The 20,988-nt window shown below is 37.1% G+C and overlaps 1 protein-coding gene across 4 annotated transcripts in view; it reads right to left on the bottom strand.

Annotated features, from left to right (window-relative positions):
- Window positions 1–4,231: 4,231 nt before the first annotated feature.
- The window catches only part of PAXIP1 (PAX interacting protein 1), a gene marked incomplete at its 3' end in the record, with an annotated part of 35,979 nt that continues 19,222 nt past the window's right edge, over window positions 4,232–20,988 (bottom strand). For 2 of the 4 annotated variants that reach the window (XM_080339812.1, XM_080339813.1), the window contains 15 exons: window positions 18,554–19,289; window positions 17,629–17,723; window positions 16,552–16,647; window positions 16,087–16,224; window positions 14,654–14,775; window positions 13,893–14,077; window positions 13,714–13,757; window positions 11,063–11,130; window positions 10,591–10,693; window positions 9,255–9,423; window positions 7,549–7,649; window positions 6,142–6,276; window positions 5,984–6,059; window positions 5,412–5,471; window positions 4,232–4,994 (listed from right to left, as the gene is read on the bottom strand). In XM_080339812.1, the coding sequence (XP_080195938.1) occupies window positions 4,978–4,994; window positions 5,412–5,471; window positions 5,984–6,059; window positions 6,142–6,276; window positions 7,549–7,649; window positions 9,255–9,423; window positions 10,591–10,693; window positions 11,063–11,130; window positions 13,714–13,757; window positions 13,893–14,077; window positions 14,654–14,775; window positions 16,087–16,224; window positions 16,552–16,647; window positions 17,629–17,723; window positions 18,554–19,289 (2,145 nt within the window). Of the gene's footprint in view, window positions 4,995–5,340; window positions 5,472–5,983; window positions 6,060–6,141; window positions 6,277–7,548; window positions 7,650–9,254; window positions 9,424–10,590; window positions 10,694–10,887; window positions 10,951–11,062; window positions 11,131–13,713; window positions 13,758–13,892; window positions 14,078–14,653; window positions 14,776–16,086; window positions 16,225–16,551; window positions 16,648–17,628; window positions 17,724–18,553; window positions 19,290–20,988 lie in introns of those variants that run through there. The other 2 variants (XM_080339811.1, XM_080339814.1) reach the window with 2 other exon arrangements.

Below are 20,988 nucleotides of genomic sequence, written 5' to 3'. Positions count from 1 at the left end.
GTTCCAGTTTGAACCCATTACCCCTTGTCCTATCATTGGTTGTCGCCGAGAAGAGCCTGGCTCCGTCCTCCTGACACTCACCCTCCTTTACATATTTATAAAGCAGCGGAGCAGCCCAGCAGGTAAAGCAAATCCCATCTGTGCCTTCCTTATGAACATTTTTTGTATTCGTTACTGCTATTCCATAGAACTTCTAGGAAAACTTACCACTATTAAACCCTGGAGTAACTTGTAAAAATTTGTTCTTTGAGGGTCTTTCCTTGTTTCATTTGTGTGTGCTCATGTTCTTCTGTTGCCAGTCCTTGGCTCCACTGCTTTGGCATTTCTTTATTCCTGCTGCGAGCAGCACGGGACAGGCAGAAGCATAAAGGCCGTCGAGATGCGAACTTCAACCTGGGCTTTATTCCTGCTTTACCACTCCCAGTGCAAATCTCCCTCAATCTTACTTTCCATCCACAAAAAGAGTAATTCTTACCTAACATACATCTATGTAACCTCCTAGCACCCTGTGGTGCATCACGATATTTAAACATAAAATACATAAAAATCGACAGAGTTGTCTTCTTGCCTACCCTTTTGTTTTGAGGTAGCACAAACTAACTGAACTGTGCTTAAGAAATGTTTGATGAATTTTTAACAGTAGAGCTGCATAAAGATTAATGTTGCACAACCTTCCTAAATGTATCCGTTCTGGTGTTTACCTGCTCCACTCAAATGTTTTACACATCTTCAACCGTGCAGTTCATTTTTTATTCAGGAGTAGCTCAGTCCAAGTTCAAACTACAAAGAGATGGGAAAGGCAGCACGAATGGCTTCTGTAAATACGTCAGTGGCAAAAAGGAAAGGAAAAAAGGGGGGGAAAGAGGGAGCAAAGGGGAGGAGGGAGGGAGGGAGGGAGGGAGGGAGGGAGGAAGGGAGGGAGGGAGGGAGGAAGGGAGGGAGGGAGGGAGGGAGGGAGGGAGGAAGGGAGGAAGGGAGGAAGGGAGGAAGGGAGGAAGGGAGGAAGGGAGGAAGGGAGGAAGGGAGGAAGGGAGGAAGGGAGGAAGGGAGGAAGGGAGGAAGGGAGGAAGGGAGGAAGGGAGGAAGGGAGGAAGGAAAATCTGCTGCTCAGTGTGGGAAGGGACCTCATGATGAAAGACATAAAAAAGGTCAAGGTACCCAGTACTTTTTTTTCTCTTTTCACGGTTTTGGGCTCCCGATCCAATAAGATAATGACCTACTGGAGCAAGTCCAGCAGAAGACCATCAAGATGACCAGGGGGTGGAAGCGCACAATGCACAAGGAGAGGCTGAATGTGCTCACCTTTAAGAACAGAAGCTCTTACTGCTGCCTACAACTACCTGCCAGGACAGCAGAAAGAAGACAAGAGCCAGACTCTGCTTGGAGGTACGTGGGGATGAAATTAAGAGTCAAAAGCCACTTGTGGAAGAATGGACGTTCTGGTTAGGTATGAGGATGGTTTATTTCTTACCTTTAGGGTAGCAAAATCCAGGAACAGGATGGCCACAGAAGTTGTGGTATCTCCGTCCTTTAAAATAACTTGACTGGAACTCCAAAGGTCTCTTCCAGCTGCACTTCCACAATTCGGTTCTACAATTCCACTTTGTGACTCATGTAAAAGAAAGCTGCAGGGTAATGAGTGGAGACCATGTCTCCCTGACTTCCAGCAGACCCCTAACTGATGGAATGCCTCCACTATTACAGATATGTTCTATATATATATCTTTAAACAACTGCTGTATTGGGATAGATTTTCCACAAAGAACACAAGATTGTATTATGGACCTAATACTTCTGCAAGCAACTAAACAACATGCAAGGTTATTTGTTTTTTCCTGAGTACAGGAGACAGGATCAAAAAGACACTCAAGTATTATAACCTTCCACTAAAGGAAAAGCATGTTGGTAACAGCAATCTAGTATCCATATACTTCGTCAAACCCTTTCTCTCTCTCACTAATCACATGCACAGGAACATCTGTGCAAGCCAGTTGGCTCCGGACAGCTCCTGTGGCTCCTGAAAGACTATTTCTTGGCAGGTTCTGTTTTTTACTCTAATTGAAAGGTTAATCAAATCAGCCATGCTTGTATGTCGGCTAAATAAACACACTGTCTCCACTGATGATGAAACAGATGCATTACCACTCACGTTTCCCACGGGGTTCATTTGTTCCATGATCGCATTCAGTTTTCTTCAGGCTTCTCTTTGCAGCACCTGACAGCATTTTGGATAGTTTTCATAAGGAAATTTATCTTTCAGATTCTATTTCATTCACATATCTCTTACCTCTAGTAGTCTTTGGCAGAGGTGTTGTATATCCTCAACACCGCTTGGTTGTGGAAAACGTGGAAGGAGTTAATCCTAAAAGAAGGTGAGAACTCTTATCGAGGCATAAACGCGTTGTCGAGTCGAGCAGCTGGTGTTGCTGAGGCAGAACGTGCCAACACCATCAAACCTGGTTCCTCTCTGCCTCTCGTCCCTCGTGCTACGTGTCATTGTGCAGAAAGCCATTCCGTCCCTCGTGCTACATGTCATTGTGCAGAAAGCCGTTCCAGCAGGTCCCGTTAGCTTTTAGAATCATCCTGCTAGTTCATATGTGTTTGATTTCAGAGCTAAATGGTGCCGCTGACTCATTACATGCGTGTTCTCTCTTTTTGACACCGGTGTTTACATTCAACACAGCGATTCATCGTTTGTTGGGCATACAGAATATATGGTGAATGCAAGACACGTAGAAAAGTATTTATTAAAATTAAGAAGTTTTGTGTATCACAACATTTCCAAAAGTCCAAAAGCTACAACAGCTGATATTTCTTTAACAGGAAAAGGCATTGAAAAACATTCTGCAACCTGGTAACTAGTATAATGAAGAAAGTCTCCATCCATACAGAGATCAACACAGATTTAGGTAATTTCAATATTACATATTCTGAAATGTATTTTAAAGAAAAAAAAAGGTGCACCTTTTTTCTCCATTAAAAAGATAGTATTTGTGAGATGCATTACTGAAGTTCTTTAGGGTAGAATTCATCTCATCTATATTCTGTGTTGTAAAAGACGTGGGGACTGAACTAGTTTGCTAAACAGCACTCTCTGCAAGGGTCTTAACAAAGCCGGGATTTAGAGATATCTCCTATTGACTGTAAAAAAAGATCAGACTCGTCAGGTATGTGTCTGAACAATTTAAGTCATCTGCACAACAACTCATCATCCAACAACCAACTCCCACTGCACTGTCCTTTTTTTTCTAGTTTTAAAAGTTCAAGTGTAAAATCGTGACATTAACTTCCAACCTTAGGGCTCCATATTAAAGCCTTTTTCTTCCTCTATCTCGCAATGAAGAGGAAACTGTCTTATATAGAGCTGAACACCACACTAAGAAAAAGCACATCATTTTGCCACTACAAGTAAATGGCATTTGAGGAAAAGCACCATTTCCTCCCAGCCTGTACTATCCCTTTTTAACCTCCAATGCATCTAAAACCCTCTTGAGCCAAAGTAAAACATTCTCATTCACAATGTCACCGTACCAAAAGTTGCACCGATAGAAATTGTACCATGCGTGTTACCATCATGTAGTCCCTTATAGCTTAACAGAAATGTCAAAGACAGGAATAAATCAGGACGGCTGAGGAACCCAGAGGCGGCACCAGGTACAGGACTGACCTCTGGGGTCTTAAGTTGTCTGGAAATTTACTCCCACCATGTTCTTCCAGCTTGGATTTGTCATTCACTTCAACACTTTGCTGAACAGAGACATGGGGAGAAAGGCAACAGCGCTCAGATAGCAGGTGGGTTTACATTTTAAGCCATAATACAAAAGAGAGATTTTAAATCAGTAATTTCTCTGCAGAAAGCTTTGCATAAGCTAAACATAGTTTATTTCAGTTACTACTGTATTTGTAAAAAATTCCCTGCAAAATGGTTCTGCATAAAAATACAAAATGCTTGAAAAAAATAGTGTTGTTTAAAGCATAGCTATTGTTTAAAGTATTTTTTATCCTGCATTTTGTTCTGTGAATGGTTCACAATGTGCTGTAATATACTCCATGCCATACACACAAGTATCTGCACTCCCGCACCAGAATCTAATGGCTGATCAAACAATACCTGATTTTTAGGATTTTTCCATCTACTAGAATCTAAACTGACAAAAATGGTAAAGTCAGACTATTAGAACTGTGTGTGTATTAAGAAATACAACTTAGGAGACTGTTTTTAATATTTATTTAGTAAAACTCACTATACAAACAAAAGTTATCACAACAGCGTAATATGCAGGGTTATTATTCCTCCTTCCTTCAAGCTGCTTCGTTTCAGTAAAAACACATAGGCATTTGCAACGATTTCCCTTTAAAGCACTGGGATCTCATATATTAAAACATACCTGGTAAAATAAGCTTAAAATAATTTTACATTGCTTGGAAAAAAGATCTGAGTAATTTACTCTTACCAGAGTGCCACTGCTGCACAGTATTCAAAAAAATGAACCACCACTAAAATATAGAGTAAAACATTTAAAAGTACATTTATTTAAAATGTGGGCAAAATATCAATATAAAAGAAAATAGAGTATAAGAAATAAAAATAAAGTACAAAACATTTTCATCTTCAACATCCATAATTTAATAGATAGCAAGCCCTTTTATTTTTTACATCCAAATTACACTTTTGGCTGAAGTACCATCATTTACGTTAAAATGTCTAAAAACAGGCTAATCATGATACCTAAAGTGGGCTCTTTTAAAACGGTAGTATAATACAAAACATAGTAAATTATGTTTCAGCATAATAAAATTACACATCCTAAAAAAGATGCAGTTTATTTTTGCTTTCCTGCTTTAAACTGCTCATCATCCCCAGGAAAACAGCTGGAAAACAGCATCCACAGGAAGTTTTAGTTGCTTTGTACAATGGCTGAACAGCTAGATTTAATGCTCCAAGGACTCCGAAGCAGTAAGGCATTTTACTATCCATCAAGTAAATTTATATGTATGTTTGTTAAGAAAGAACAACTTCAAGAAATGACTGTAAAATAGAACTTATATCAAAAATATGCACCAAGAACCCTTATTGGTCCCTCCACTGCATTTATCAAACAGGGTTTGTAATTTTCTTCAGTAAAAAGCTATTTTCTTCAACTGCAAGTAACTCATGACAAACATTTCTCTTAGTGACAAGATGGTTTTTTCCTGCTGCTTGATATTCTATTACTTTCTGACAATCCTACCTCCCTCAAGTATTTCCTATGAAAAATTCCACTTTGAACTTAAGCTAGTATTAAATTACCATCCTATCGAGTAAATATTAAACATCCTAAAAATATAAATTATCAGTTCCTAATTAAGAAAAACTTTTGGTAAATCACAATTCCCTAAGAAGCAGCCAGCCTTTACACAAAAAGGATATGATTCATAATCCAGTGTTTGAGTAAGTACTCCAGTCAGGACAAACTCAGCATTGTGGACATCTAGAAATATAAAAACCATTAATACAGTTTACATGCTACAAAGACATTTTTCCTCATTCTGCAAGTGCAGGAGGGGCTGTTCTGCACCTTTCTGCTCTTCACACACAGGTGCAAGGGAGTATTGCCCCACCACTACCACTGCCCTACTGTTAATAAATCCTCCATGTCTTGGGTTCTACATACAAGTAAAAATGGAGACGTTAAACCCCCAAATCTTTAGCTAACTTGAAAGAGTAATCTTGCCTCAGGCAGGATGGAAGCCCCAAGTGCCAACCTGCCCTTCCAGAGATTTATGATGAGCTGGCTATAAAATATCTCTATTAGAAATACCTAGAAAACAACCAGCTCAGATTTCTCCATGGTTTGAATGACAGACTATGTATTCCTCCTATTATTATCTGAAAGCTTCTAAAGATGTCTGTACTGGTAAAACTATAATAATTTAAATATAAATAATAAAACTATAATAATTTTTAAAAATAATCAAAATTACATTGATAGCTTCTACATACCTATGCCTCTCGCAAAATACTCTCGACATAAATGAAGGTCATTTTCACAGGAAATCAAGATTATCTCCGGCAAACTCTAAACAAAAAAAAAAATCATAAGCTCAGAATAACACAGTAAGGTATTAACAGTAAATTTTAGAAAGCAACACTCTACACACTTTGTTCTGCTTGTGTTCCATGAGTTTTCGAAAAGAAGGTTGCTTAGATAATACTTTTCCTCCTGCGCATTCCACAATAGCTTTCATGGTGGAAAGACTGGGACAAATTCCAGGTGTAATATAAAAATATTTTCCCTAAAAAAAAGAAAAGAATGAATAAGTAAATAACATAATTTGGTTAATTGATTTCTGCAATGCACTAGGTTTTATTATCATGTAACTCTGCTCTTACACAATCATGGGGCAGGCTTTGTAAGCTGGTATTAGGTGTCGCAGCTGATGGCAACAAATTCATCAGCTGATGAGTTGTCCTCAATTATCACTGATGTTTCTCTGGAGGGGAAACACCACAATTTTGATAAATTTTATAAATTGTGATCAATTTGAACGTTTTAGGTGTGCTTATTTCAACACCTGTAAAATAACAACCAGGAAAACTTCAAGTGAACACGGGCTAAACCACAGTTAAAAAAACCCACCCAAGATGTGTAAAAAAAACAGTGCTCTTTGCCTCTTTAAGCACAGGGAAGTCTCAAGTGTTCCAAAAGAACTTTCAGCTTTTAGTTCATAGCCAATTTATTACTGACAAAAATTACCCTACTACTTGACTGAGCCTGATACAGGTGATCAAATCACAATGCAGATTGTCTTTGTCTACCGGCTAGGAATGAAAAAAAAAACCTTGCTATTTAGACTGCAGAACTGAGTGAAATGTAGTATTTAGACTTAAAAGACCTAGATACTTATTCATCACAACTTGTAAAAATACCCTTTTTGGTGCTTAGCCTCAACAGAGAGTCTCAAATTCAGTTAGGCTAAAGAATCTCTAGCAAAACTTGGATCTTCAGATACCTCTCTGCACTGTAACATAATTTTAACCGGAGGCACAAAAACCATCTGGCAAACAGCCTGGTGGTAAGTGCAGCCTTCAAGGAGAATCAGACTAGAACTCCCCGAGGCTGAAGTGCAAACTCAGTCTCAGACTCATTTTTATGGGCAAGTGGGTTGACTACCAGGCGAGTGAGAGACAGAAAAAGAAAGAGAAAGGGAGAGAGAGGGGGAGAGACACACAGAGAGTGAGAAAGTCCCTTCCATAAGTGGCTTTTTACAAGTAACAGAGCAACATTCTAGATTTTGTAAAGGAACAAATACTGTTTGCTATACTGAGTATACAATGAGTATGTTTTGTTCACATCTGCAGGATCCGGTCACTCAGAGGGCTTAGATCCACCGCAACGATGCTCATGCAGGAAATAGGCACAAAGTAAAAAATAAAGTTTATAACAAATGCTTTACTTTATCTGCTAGTCTCTTTTATTGCCCTTGGCTATAAAACCTGTGGTCTCAACGCTGAAAAAATTAGGTTGAAAAGCTCCAAGTATTGAAATGCCATTTTATACTGCATACCTTGAACAATGGAGCTACTTGTGCTCTCTTCAGAGACTCCTCCAAACTAAAGCAGAAAAGCACCTCAGCTTCAGCATCTCTGAGCACAAAGTTCTGCTCATCTGGAAAAGAAAAGACCAATAGTGTAACACACAGAACACAAAAACATCCACATAACCCAGGATGTAATCTGATCAGAAAATGCTGATGATACGTGATGCTAAATGGTAAATACCTGCTGATTTTAACATGATTATAATAGCCCCTTTTATTAGGCTTCTTACAAGGATGACACAAAATTACTTGGAGAATAAAAAACTGTGTGTGTATTTTACACTTGTGTATCTAGCAACAACCACTCTCCTACAAAGTCCCTTTTTCTAACTTATTGGAGGAACTTTCAAACTTGTATTTTTTGTTTTTGTACAAAAAATGAGCAGAATTATTAAGTTCAAATCACTGTGACAACCTATGGGAGCCCAGAAACTGTCTCTGACTTCTCAAGCAGCCTTAACAGAGCAACTTTCCCATCTGTTTCCCTTGGCCTGTTATTCAGCTGATTTTTCATGTAAAACATATTTCTAAATCAGATTTAAAATATCTGATATTAAAGAACAAATTTTATATGGAGAATAAATTCTGACAACCTGCAAGAGATGGTGTTACTATTCTTCCATAAGACAATCAGTACGACAATTTTTCCAAACAATTGTCATATTTTCCATCATAGTTATAGGTAGAAAAGTGAAGGCAGCCCACTTGCTATAAATTAACAAAATTTCAGTAGACAAGTAAAGTACTTCAAGTACTAGATCAAAACAGTTATCCTTCTAAATCCCCAGACTTTCTTTATCTTCTAATAGCTTTCGAACGGATTGATTTCTCAGTTCACTGATGCTGAACCAAGCAAGTTGCCTTCTGCAGATTTATAAAAATGTTTATTGGTTTATTGGTTAATTATCCATAGATTTAAGTTTGTGTGATGGTTAGGCAGCAACGTTATATATTTGCTCCTTACAAACAAAACATATAAACCAATTATAAACCAAATAATCAGCCTTTAAGATATTCTTCAGATCCGACATCCTTGTCAAACAGACCAAAACCATCAATTTTGGTATTTTCAGTTGTCAACGGAAAAGCAGTGGAAATACAACGTTGATATCTTCCAATCCAGTTACGGTACTAGTCTAATTAACTATGATTATTTTAAATGCATTTTTGTATGTATTTTTGTATGTAAAGTAATCGTAGGTAAAAATCTGCAAATGTATATGCAAGAAGAAAATACAACGCTTAACTACATCCAATCATTTAATCACCCTAAAGCAAACTTTTAAAGTATTTTTTAAATTCAACTTAATGCAAAGAAACTGTATTAAATCAGATGAAAAGTAAATGAGACAAAATGTGCTGTTGAAAGTGAACTTAATAAAAAAACTCCCATAATTTCTTCTGATGACAGTTTTATTTAACGATACCACATAACTTCCCACCTCAAGTGAAATACTGCCAATATAATTGTTTAAACATAAGTTCTGAACTATGCTTGTCAGATTTGCTTTAGACTTAAAATCTCTGCTTTTAAAATGAACTTGTTAGAAAACTGGCAAGAGACACTAAAGTCAAAAGTCAAAAGGAAGTGTATTTAAATAAGTGTGCCATCTTTGCATACTTACATCAATAAAACTTATGTTTACTATACAAGTGGTATTAGTTTAACTTACCAACAAACTTCTGGCATTTGAAACACTCTTCTAACCACTCTGGAGTTACTATGTGCTTGACTACAGAAATTGCTGTCAGGAACTTGACAGTTCGGGTCACTTTACTGGCAATGAGATGGGTGCATTTCTGGGCAGATTCTGCCACTTCACCTCCAAGGATATACAGTTTCTGGAGGTATAAAACACAAATCAAAATGAACAGCCCTTTAAAAACTGGAGGAAAAAAATTAAGAACCATAACATCAGCATCTAATAAAACCAAGCTCCAAATGAAACAGTAAACATAGGAGATTTCTGTATTACAGCCATTCCTAAAGCTGATTAATTTTGACAGAATTTACAGCCATTGAAAATCCAGGTATTTCCAGACATACATTTCATCTTGCAAGACTGAGAGACATATTCACTTCTGCGGTTTTTTGGGTTACGGAGTTTTTTTAAGTAAGGAAATAACCAAGATACAAATTACAATTTTTTTTTAAGTGAAACATGCTATTATATTTATTATATTATATTAAGCAGAAAACTTGATAATTTTGCTCTTTTCTATGGAAGGTATAGTATACACTGCAGCTACAGTAAACTTAATTTTGCTAGTTTTTTCTTCAGAAATACAAGCATCTCATGAAAAACATGTATGCTCTAAATGCACTAGTTCCACAAGTATTTGTCATGATACTGAGCAACTAGCCTTTTTTCCTTGGTTTAAGCTACCAAACTAACTCAGGACAGTTACTATCTTGTCAGTTAAAACAGAAATCATTATCTGAAGGGATTAGCAATACAACTAATCAACTGGTGAGGCATATCAAATTACCACAGGTGTTAGGTACAAATAAAGAATGCTTCCTTCTCATAAAAATTTAAAGAATTGAAAAAATATTTGGACAGCTTTAGTGTTAAATGCCGTGGATTTCTGATTTTCTTTGACAAGCATTTTGTATGAACAAATAAAAAACCCACCAATACGTTTGGATGTAAACTTATTATCTCACACCTGCCATAAGCTTTGTCATCAGCTTTCTTTGAAGCATTTGGCATCACAGACAGCAATTACAAGAAAAGAATCTTGGGTCTTATCAGTACAACCATCACTACTTTTCTCACCTTAATTTGGTCACGAAATTTGCCAATTTGAAAACAAATGTGGAAAGGGCCTTCTTGCTTTTTAAATATTTGTATGGAAAGAAACTTATTTCACATAAATCTACACTCTAACCTCAGCCCCAGTAAGTATAGCTTTTTATCCACTAGTCTTAGATAGCAAAAATTCCACATCAAGAAAACATTATCAGACGTTTCAATGTAGTTCACAAGAAATAAGCCTGAAAGCCACCTTAATGTACTGTTGAACTTGCATAGGTTCAAATCCTGTGAAAAGCACCATCGGCGTCAATTCTGGGGTGAGTTTTTTAGTAGGTGGTGGTAGGTCTTCAATCCTGCAAAATACATGAAATACAGCAGAATGTGAATTCTGAAACCAAAGTTGTGTTATTATTATTTTAAAACTAGACAAGTACACTCTTGCAATTTTTACCAATGGAAGTACTCAGGTGAATGAGAATTAGGTAGGATCAATCTTCTGAAGAAAAAAATTCTGTGCTGAGAACAGGACACATTCTCCTGTTTCTGTTCTCTCCCAATTCTCCGACTACTTCACTGTCTAGTTATCCTTTTATTCCTGCCAGTTGAGTAGCTAGCAACATGCAAAAAACATTGCTAGTTATTTCAGTTCACAGGGCAGAGGTTCCATCATTTTTCTGTATAAAAGTAAAGAACTACTGGTACATATTGCTCGCTGGTCTTACCTTGCTCTTTTGGAAGATGGCTGAAGACTGGATTCATTTTGCTTTGGTTTCAAAGGCAACCTCACACCCTGAAATTAGATCATCTACATGTTTACATCTGAATTGAGCAGGGAAAGCAACTTTTATTCTGAAAGACAACAACTACATATGGATATTCTGAGACTATAGTAAAGAAAATTAAACACAAATGAAAAAGACATACTACAGGATGCATACTGGTGGATCTACTGCTTAGACAACTGACTTAAGAGCAAAGCTGAGCATTAACCAAAGCTTCTCTGTAAAGTTATATAATCATTTATGTGAACACCAAATAAAATATTGCAGGACTTTTTTTTTCTTTAAATAAAGCTGATAATCAATGGAAATCCCAAATAACCAAATAAGAGACTGAAAAACATGTCCATTTGTATGAAGACTCAAATATCCTTCCAAGTGCTTAAATATCAACAGAAAACACTGGCACCTGCGTTTTAAACACTCAGGTTCCCTAATGACATAAAAAGAAGCTCCAGTGATGCTCTGGTAGTCACTGGATGGACACTCCTGCCTCACTAGTGGAGATCAGCCACTAGAGCATCTGCCCAGGAGCAGAGAAATGTGGCTTCGAGGCTCTCCTTGGCCTATATAACTTGAAACCACAGCTCTCACTTGCAGGAGCGTGTGACATCTCTTCCTTTTCAACCTTCAAATCTACACCTGAGATATGTTAGAGGCACAGAAGCAGAAAAATAGGCAGCATTATTCCAGCCTTGTCATGAGGATGGTCCATTGGGAGGAACATGCCACAGGGGTTTGTTCCCTGCACTTTTATTCTAGACAATCACTATAAAAGCAGCTGGAAAGAAAAGTGCCTGCACTCACTTTGTGATAGACATTTGAACTATGAAAATGCAAAAGGTAGATGGCATCAACACTGTCTGACAGACAGCTGTCCTCAAAAGAGGACCTCATACTTTAAATCCCAAGACAAATAGAAATGCCTGCTGTGATGGCACTGAAGTACCTTGTCTGACAGTTCCACATGCCCGGCATTTTTTATTACCAAATCCTATTCTTCACACACGAACACCCTGAGGGGAGCTGAACAGGATTACCTCCAGAAGTCCGTTTCAATCTAAGTTGCAAGATTCTCACTTCACATGGGCAAGAAGGGTCCCCATATATTAAATACAGAAAGGGAGGTACTAAATTAGGCTTTCTAACCCCTAAGTTCTCCCCATTTGCTACATAAGACAAAACATGGACCACCACCTTGTCTGACTGAGTCATGCAAAGAAGGCACATGCTCAATTTTAAGGATGAGCTCAACTGCAGTGTGGACAAAAAGGGCGGTGGTAGCAAACCCAAACCTGAGTTAGTTAAAAGCTATTTTATATACTAATCATGCACACTGAATCTCTTCAAGGATTTTTTATTTTGCCACTAGTAGAAAACATCCTTCTCCAGGAAAATATGAAGTATATGAATTTTTAAAGGCAGTTAATTTCCTATAAATACATTCCTATGGATAAACAAAACAATTCCACAGGGGTCTGTAAGAAGAAGAACATTTCAATCTTATGGCCAAGGATATAGTAATGGCTATTGCTAAAGCTGAAAGGTATCAAAACACCAAATAGTGCCCAGACCCCATTTAATATATTAGTACAAATTAGGTTATGACAGTTACTAAGCTCCTCTTATCTTAATTGTTTTGTATACTCTTCAGAAAAGAAGTGATCCAGAACACAAGAGGCAGAGCAAAACTTTTTTGCAATACAGAACAATATCTGGCAGTCATCTGTTGTACAAATTAATTGAAAGATCACTAGCTCAAATTGGGATTTATTAATACCTACATCAAGACAGACACTGTGAAAAGTTATCAAGTACAAATCTGAAATGGGAAAAGAATTTAAAATACAAGAACTGAAATAGTTTTCTATATATTCACAATAATGAAACAGTTCAGAAGTTGTAGTTGCACCCCAGCTGTTACACGTGTCTTGTGTTTTATATGTGTCACAGAAAACACTACATGACAAAAACTAAATGTTTGTTATCTTTCTTAAGGTGCTCTCTTTGTTTCCTTATTGTAGTTCATTTACACTGCTGTTATTTCCAGGCTTATCAACTATACTTTTTAAAGCATGACTTATTTTTCAGCTATCAAATACATGGTATACATGCTCATAGTTCTACTTCTTAGAATATTTCAAATAAATGGTACAAAGTAGTTCCAACCCTAATTAACATTATCTTTCCTACTGAAAATTTAGTGAATACTCTTAACAAAATTCTTACTGATTTCAGGTGCTCTGCCTTAGTGTGGTCTGATTTTCAGATAGTATTAGGTACTGACTCAATAAATACTAAGTGCTTTCTAAAGGTCTGATGCAAAAATTGAAGAGTGAAGCACTAGACCAAGATGCCTCAAAAGTAACTTGATTTCGCATATCACACTGCAGTTTCTTAGTTCTGCAAAAGACCATTTCTCAGATTTCTCAAAATAAAATAAGAGAGACCACTAGTAGGAAGCACAGCCAGAAGGTCTGTTTAAGTCCCTTGTGCACATTGCTCACACCATATACACACATGTGCTCACACATTAAAAACACTGAAGAGTAACCTTATAAAAGTGGCTGTAAATATACAATAATTCAACATACCATTAGAAGTTCTGGTGACACTTTTAATGGGACTCTCCAAGCATCTAGGAAAGGATGAACAAAACAAGAATAAATCCATTGTAAAGTTATTTATAACAGAAAGGAACATGCTTCTATTGATTAAACAGGTACATACACAAATGCTATAGAACACGGGATTTTAGGACTGCAACTCTTACCCAGAAGGTTTAGAACCAGATGTTGACTAGGAGAAAGTGGATCTTGAAGGTTGAAAACTGTATATCGACTGTGCTGTATCTGCCGTAAAGCTTCAAAATTTCCTAGCAGTATGTCACAGAGCCACTGTGCATTTACACAGGGTATTCTCCATTCTTTAGCTTTCTCATACTTCAAGCCACTGGGCCTTATTGTTCAGAGATAAAGCAAAAAATACATACTTTTATGAAACAGATAAAATAGCAATTGCTAATAATAAACCTAAAATACCAGTACTTTTGGGGTGGCCTGTTATCTATTTTAACTGTGACAAAGTAGGTACTCTGAAAAAATATTTTTGCTTTACATGCTAGAACAAGGCAATTTAGGGAGAATTTCTGCCCCAAATGGAAACAAGTTAGACTTGGATTTAACTTAATTTTCCCCTCCACAACATTTAAAAAAATTATTAAAAAAAAACCAAAAACATATATATATTTCTTATAGATGATGTAACAGTCAGCATCACTTATAAAACACTGTAAAACGGCAAAATTAGAAATTACTTGTTTTTGCCTGTCTTCAGAAGGCAAAATTTATCATGTAACAGCGTGTGGTACTTCAGTTCAAGAAACAAGATGACTAAGTTTATTGCCATCGCATCACAGAATTGACTAAAATTAACATTCTTATAATGAGATATAACTAGCACCTGACATTAAAAAAAGCGCTAACTGGCAATAGGTGACTGAGAATGTGAGAACCACAGAGATAAAGCACTTACTCTTTACAGATCAGAACAGTATTGCTGCGGCACAGGTAGCCTGTGTATTTGGCACCTGCCAGGTAGGCCATTAGTTTGAGGTCATCTCTGTCACTGTCAACAAATCCTGTCACAGAGATTATCTACAGGTAGAAAGAGAGCATTACAAACAACTGAATATAGATGGCATTTAAAAACACTCCTGTTGAAAATATTTTTTCTGTTTGGTTTCTTTTTATATTAAAATAAAATATACAGTACCATAACTATGCCATATAGGCACTTAATTAAAATATGGCCTGCAGGAAACAAAGTATAATTTAAAAGTGATTTGTTCATACATAAATTTTTCAGGTTTCTAGCACCAGTTCTTATTCAGGAAGAATCATTTTCATTGTGCTATTCAGCTTTTTCTCATTTACAAAGAGTACACTTTTACTATGAAAGAGCTCACAGCTAGTTTTCTTCTCACACGTCTCACTGCTTTCTTCTGCTGCCTTTTATATTCATGGAGACAGACAAACATTTATACATGCCCTACTCTACTTTCAAACATCTCCTGAACGCTCTGCTCTACCCTGCCATGAAGCCAAATAAACTGTGCCAGATGATAACAGGTGGTGAACTGTAATCCCACCTCTTCCTTCAGTCTTGCCAAGTTTTCATTGTTGCCATTTTCTCCTTTTATGTAGGAAAAGGTAAGAGCAATTCTGTCATTGATAGTCTACTCCATTTATTACATTACACATTAAAATTACTACTAACTGCTGTGTTCACAGGTATGTTGTTACATTCTAGTTTTCCCAAGCCCATATTTCTTTTTGTCTTTTAAAAAAGGTTAGTAGCGAGGTCAACATCACAAAGAAATACACTGCCAAGACATACTTTGGCATCTTGCTTTATATTGCTGAGTGTGTTTCAAGATGTATCCGATTCACTTGCAAATTTATCTTTCAACCCCTCAAAATTCCACTTCCCCAGTGCTCCTCATTGCACAGGTTACTGGAACCGTGACCTGACTAACAGTTCAAGTTCTCTGACTAACAGTTCAAGCTTCCTTTTCTGATATTTGCTAGGTATTGACCCAGAAAACTCTCAAAAAATACCCTCAAACTATTGGGTTATGTTGTTAGATGTGCTCTTAGTAATAAACTGCACAGCTCGGATTCCTGTCACCTTGTTATGTGTACTTCATGCAATCTTTGCACCTCAGTTTCTGAAAGAATAATTCACAGAGGTATTTGTTACTCCTCAGCCCTCTGAACTCTTGCAACACACTGAATCACCCAGTAGCATCCCACCACATCAACACAGGACCTGAAAAGTAACAGAAGCTTTTCTTCTGAGATGAAAGAGATGTGTATTTTGCTTTGAGTAAGCACTTTCTAGCTGTATTTTAATGTTGCTCATGTAATGAAGAAAGCACTCTTTACAAGTCAGCTTTTTCTTCTTACATGTTGGGAGCATGGCTTTCCTCCTGGTGGAAATGCTACTGGAAAATGAAGGGCTCGATGAGGTGGGACCATTTTCTTCTTCTTCAAGATGGAGTTCAGCCAATGTGCTGTAATACATCTCTTCCTTTCTCTTAAAGCCTAGGAACACAAGCATGAACAGCTTACAAAATACATATTTATTTTTAACATTATCTACAATACAAAGTGTTCATTGTAATTGTTTGGTTTTATCTACTTTTTCAGGATCCTTCTTCTCATTGCATCTTTCTCAGTGTTCTCTGGAATAAATCTACTACATGCACTATGAAAGTTTGTTTTACCATAAACCACAAATCCTAAAAAAGCACATTATGGAAAACTTTAATTTTATACTTACAATCTGAGCATCAAGTACATATTGAAAAGCCCTCCCTTTCCAGTAATAAAATGAAAGGATGCATGAATAGACATCACCAGTTTGCTTACCTGAGCATACATGTTACTGACTTGGCTTTCACAAAGCAGATGTGTACATCTGCTTGTAAGGGTTGGGTCTACCGTCCCACCGTGTGCTTGAATGATCTGGTAAGAGAACAAATCCCAAATGTCTAATATATGTAACAACTGTAAAATTACCCTAAGTAACAGTCTGAAATTAAAAGTCTACTCTTTAGGATGCTGCCACCATTAGCACCGTTTCACTGAAGAGTTACCCCCCCAAAAGGTTTGTTATCTTGCTTAAAAACATTTTTGAAAAATAAAAATGGAGAAAACAAAATTAAATATGCACCTTCTCACTGTCAAAGTCACTGACAAAAAGTCTAATTTTTTATAGAATCCATTAGAAAAAGATATACAAAACAAGATATACAAACAAAAATAACCTTTCTCAGTTTTTTTATTTTTGCAGTATAACTATTAAACATTTTTTTCATGACCTATTCAATTCTATCTCAGCAATAAACACAAGTGCTGTTAAAAATGTCAACAGCTTACTTGATTATGCAAAATTGTAGGGAAAATTCAACTATAAAGTCCATCAGAAGTTTCTGAAGAACATCAAAGTCCTCTCATTTAGGAAAGGATACAATCAGATATTTCTGAAAAATAGAAGTTGGCAAAAAATAGAAACACTCTATTCCTCCATCTCATTCACTCAGGTGGATACCTCACAGGCTACTAAATGCCAAAAATATATGCAAAAAAGACTATAATTATACAATCAAGTTAAAGATAGAGAGCAACGCAACATTACATTTGCTACACCACAGCTGCCTGATCAAAAGCATAAATAGTCAGGAAATAGTTAAGGCTATAATTTATTTAGCCAGTGTTCTGACAAAAGACCTAATTCAAGCAGGCTGCACATTTAATGCAGTTTTATGAGTTTTTCTGGTCAGCTGTAGTTGAATAATGGTTTTTAGGTTGTAACACAAACATCACACAAAAGGATGCCCAAAGAAAAGTGGACAGTGCTGAAACACTTCCAATCATTCCTTTTATGATTTAGTTATTACGACATTATGTTATCATCGCTTTTTTAAAAATAGAGCAGAATCTTACCCGTTTCCAGGTCGCTAGCAGCTGTTTGTCAGACATCTGTTCTGGATAATCAGCTATTGCAAAGACACAGCCCAGTAGGAAATAGTCTTCTGGAACTGGAAGAGTTTGGCACATAAAAGAACAAGAAGTTAAACACCGACAAATCTGAAGAGTTCATCTCAGAACATACTGCGACACTAATCTTTCCTTTTACCAGGTTATGAACTTCAGTCACTTTTGAAGTGAATCTTTCTTGGAAAACGTAGGATCCAAAATTTCAAAGCTGACAGCCATATCTAAAGGCACAGCTCAGCCCAGGCTTTGGGTTTGTCCTGGGTGGTGGTTTTTTTTCTGGAGGAAGGGGAGCTAACAGGGTAGAAAGAAGGGCCACCAAAAGGAAAACTTATATAAGACAACAACCTGCTCTTTTATATAGATCAGCTATGAAGAGTCAAAACAATCAAAAAGCTCTCAGTTTTGCTAGCATGGACAGAATTCAAAGCAGGGAATGACGGCTTTCTGATACTGAATATTCATTAATTTACTGTTTTTTCCAAAATTTAAGCTGTATTTCCAGTTGTTATCCTCTTTGAAAGCTCTCCTTTCCCCTCTTCCAAAGGAAAAACTAAAATTAAAAAAAACCAGGGTATGTGTAGACTAACACTGTTCTCATAGCATAATTTACATGCTAGTGGCATAAACTATATATTTGAAAAGAAAAATCTCTCAGTGCTCTCAGGCTTTTCAGATTTCTGGATCATCCTTAGTTATAGTGTAAATCTGTTTGCCTAAAAATTAATAAGACGGGTCCTGAGCCATAAATAGTGTTTCTAAGTCTTAGAATTCTATACCATAAATGCAGCATTATATTTTATATTCTAATCCACATTATGTCATGTCATTAGCCACTTTTTTTTTCCAGGATCACAAGGCAATAATTACTAACTTTCTGCTGCTGGATCGTGTCCAAAAAGCGGCTGCTGTTGCAGTTGCTGCTGTTGCTGCTGGTGGTGTTGTGGCTGCTGGGGTGCAACTTGATGCTGTAGTGCTTGAGATGTCTGAGTTAAGTGCGGTGTTGCCTGATTCTGCATTTGCTGTTGCTGATGCTGTTGGTGCAAGCGCTGCAAGTGCTGCTGCTGCAATTGCTGCTGCTGCTGATGTTGCAGCTGCTGATGCTGCAGCTGCTGATGCTGCAGATTCTGTTGCTGTAGCTGCTGCAATTGCTGCTGCTGTAGCTGCTGCTGCTGCAGCTGATGAAGTTGCTGTTGCAACGCATGCTGCTGCTGGAATTGGAGCTGCTGCTGAGGTCGGTGGAGCTGCTGCTGCGCGTGTAACTGCTGCTGCTGCTGCTGTGGAAACTGAAGCTGCTGTTGTGCGAACTGGTTCTGCTGATGAACTTGCTGTTGTGAAAACTGATGAGGCTGTTGCTGTTGGAAAGACTGCTGGGCAATCTGGGGTTGTTGCTGCTGCTGCTGCTGTTGTAGCTGCATAAGTTGCTGAGGCTGAAGGTGTAGAAGAGGATGGTGCTGCTGCTGCTGCTGCGCTTGGTGCGACTGCTGCAATAAATGTGTCTCTGGTGTTAGTTTCACTTGACTAAACAGCACCGCATTTGGATGTCCCTGTTGGCTATGATTTACTTGCTGTTCTAAACTTTTTGTAGGTGCTGAAAGTGATTGTAATATCTAGAAAACAAAGATTAATTTTGTGACCTTTTTGTTGTCATTCAATATAAACAAATATGCAAAGAACTACTGGGAAAATACAATTCTCAAAAGAAACTTATGCTTAAATACATTGCGAGCTAATAAAAAATCTCTGTTAATAGCAAAATGAAGACAGGACTTACAAATAGGAAACCATGGAGCTACATGTGGCTCCTAATATAAGGCAATGCATATTCTAGCAAAATTTAAGATTAAAACTCATCCCTGTATTATGGATATCTCAAACCGCATTATGACTATTAATACTGTATTAATAATTACACTGATCCACTCAATCAATTGTAATATCAATTTTACAACTCTGTTGGCCCATTTAGTTCAAGGTTTAGTTCCACGGTCTTATTTTCTTTATCTTAAAATTTGCTAATAATGCCTCCACTAATTAGTGCTGTTTGAAACATGGAAATTTAATACAATCTTGCTTGCTTTTGAACCAATTCAGGAATATTTAGTTCTATTTTTTAAACTGAATCTCAAAATACAAACACTGATCTGCTGAGCACTAGTAGTTTTTTGGGGAAAAAAAACCAAACCAAACCAACTAACTAACCAACCCCAAAAAAACCAAAACACACACACACACCCACACCCACACACAAAACCCCACACTAACCAACCTATACTTAAGAATAATAGATTACAGGTTTATATAAAACGCTGAAGTGATCTGAAGTTTAATTTAATTTCTAGATGTAAAACTCTACGTTAAGAAAAAATCATTTCACTCTAAGCAGACGTAAGTTAGCAAGTGAGCTTTTAAAGCATTAGAAAAGAGAAAATTAGACAAATTCCTAACAAGACTAAGATGAGTTCTATGTATTAAAATATTTTAATATAAACTACCTATTAAAAAATAGAAGGAGCCATAAGAAACTATATATTTGTCATTCATGAAGTCCTTTAAACATGAAAACAGCTTTGGTGAATGCTGCAAAGCCTGTTTCTTTCACCCACAGAGTAAACTTCAGTGATATGCGTGTGCAAGAGAAATCAAACCACATCACTAAAACACAAAGCAAATTAACTGTATCGTTGCAGTGAGACATCACCATTAGAGATGGTTCAAGTATTAATTATAATGCCCTTCAAAACACCTTGGGTTTCATATGTGTAATTTTGATGTTGTTGGTATAGTGTAGATTTACAGCCATGATTATCAATGCATCACCCATCACTAATGTCTAGACAGAACTACAGTATAAGCATTCAATAGCTAAAAATAACATGCACAAAAAGAATGTTTCCATAGCTCAGTAGGAGATCTTAATGCTGCTCTCCACAAAAAGTCCCAAAAGTCAAAATTACAGAAGCTTCAGGACAAATATTTCCAAACAAAGGGATAAAACTTTAAAAAGTATCCTAGGGCTATATTCAGAAAGTAACTTGGTTAGCTGCAAAATGCCTTGTTATTACAGATCCTGCCATTCCGCAGAAATTTCAGGTTCAAATCAAACTAACTTTCCAAGATTATGCACCAAGACATGGGATCCACCCAAGACTGGTATCCAAGCAGGACACAAAGTACAATTTAACCCAGCCAGAGGGAAGTTATAAGGAAAAAGGTAGAACTGGTAACCATCCCTCTAGGAAGCAGCTTCACAATTCCAAAATGCAAAGCTTTTCTCCAGGTGCTGGAGCTCGCATGGCAGCCTACACA

The sequence above is a fragment of the Nesoenas mayeri genome (assembly GCF_963082525.1).
Source record: "Nesoenas mayeri genome assembly, chromosome: 2".
NCBI lineage: Eukaryota > Metazoa > Chordata > Aves > Columbiformes > Columbidae > Nesoenas > Nesoenas mayeri.
Note: the sequence above shows the minus strand (reverse complement) of the source record. Positions and strands in the feature narration are given on the sequence as shown.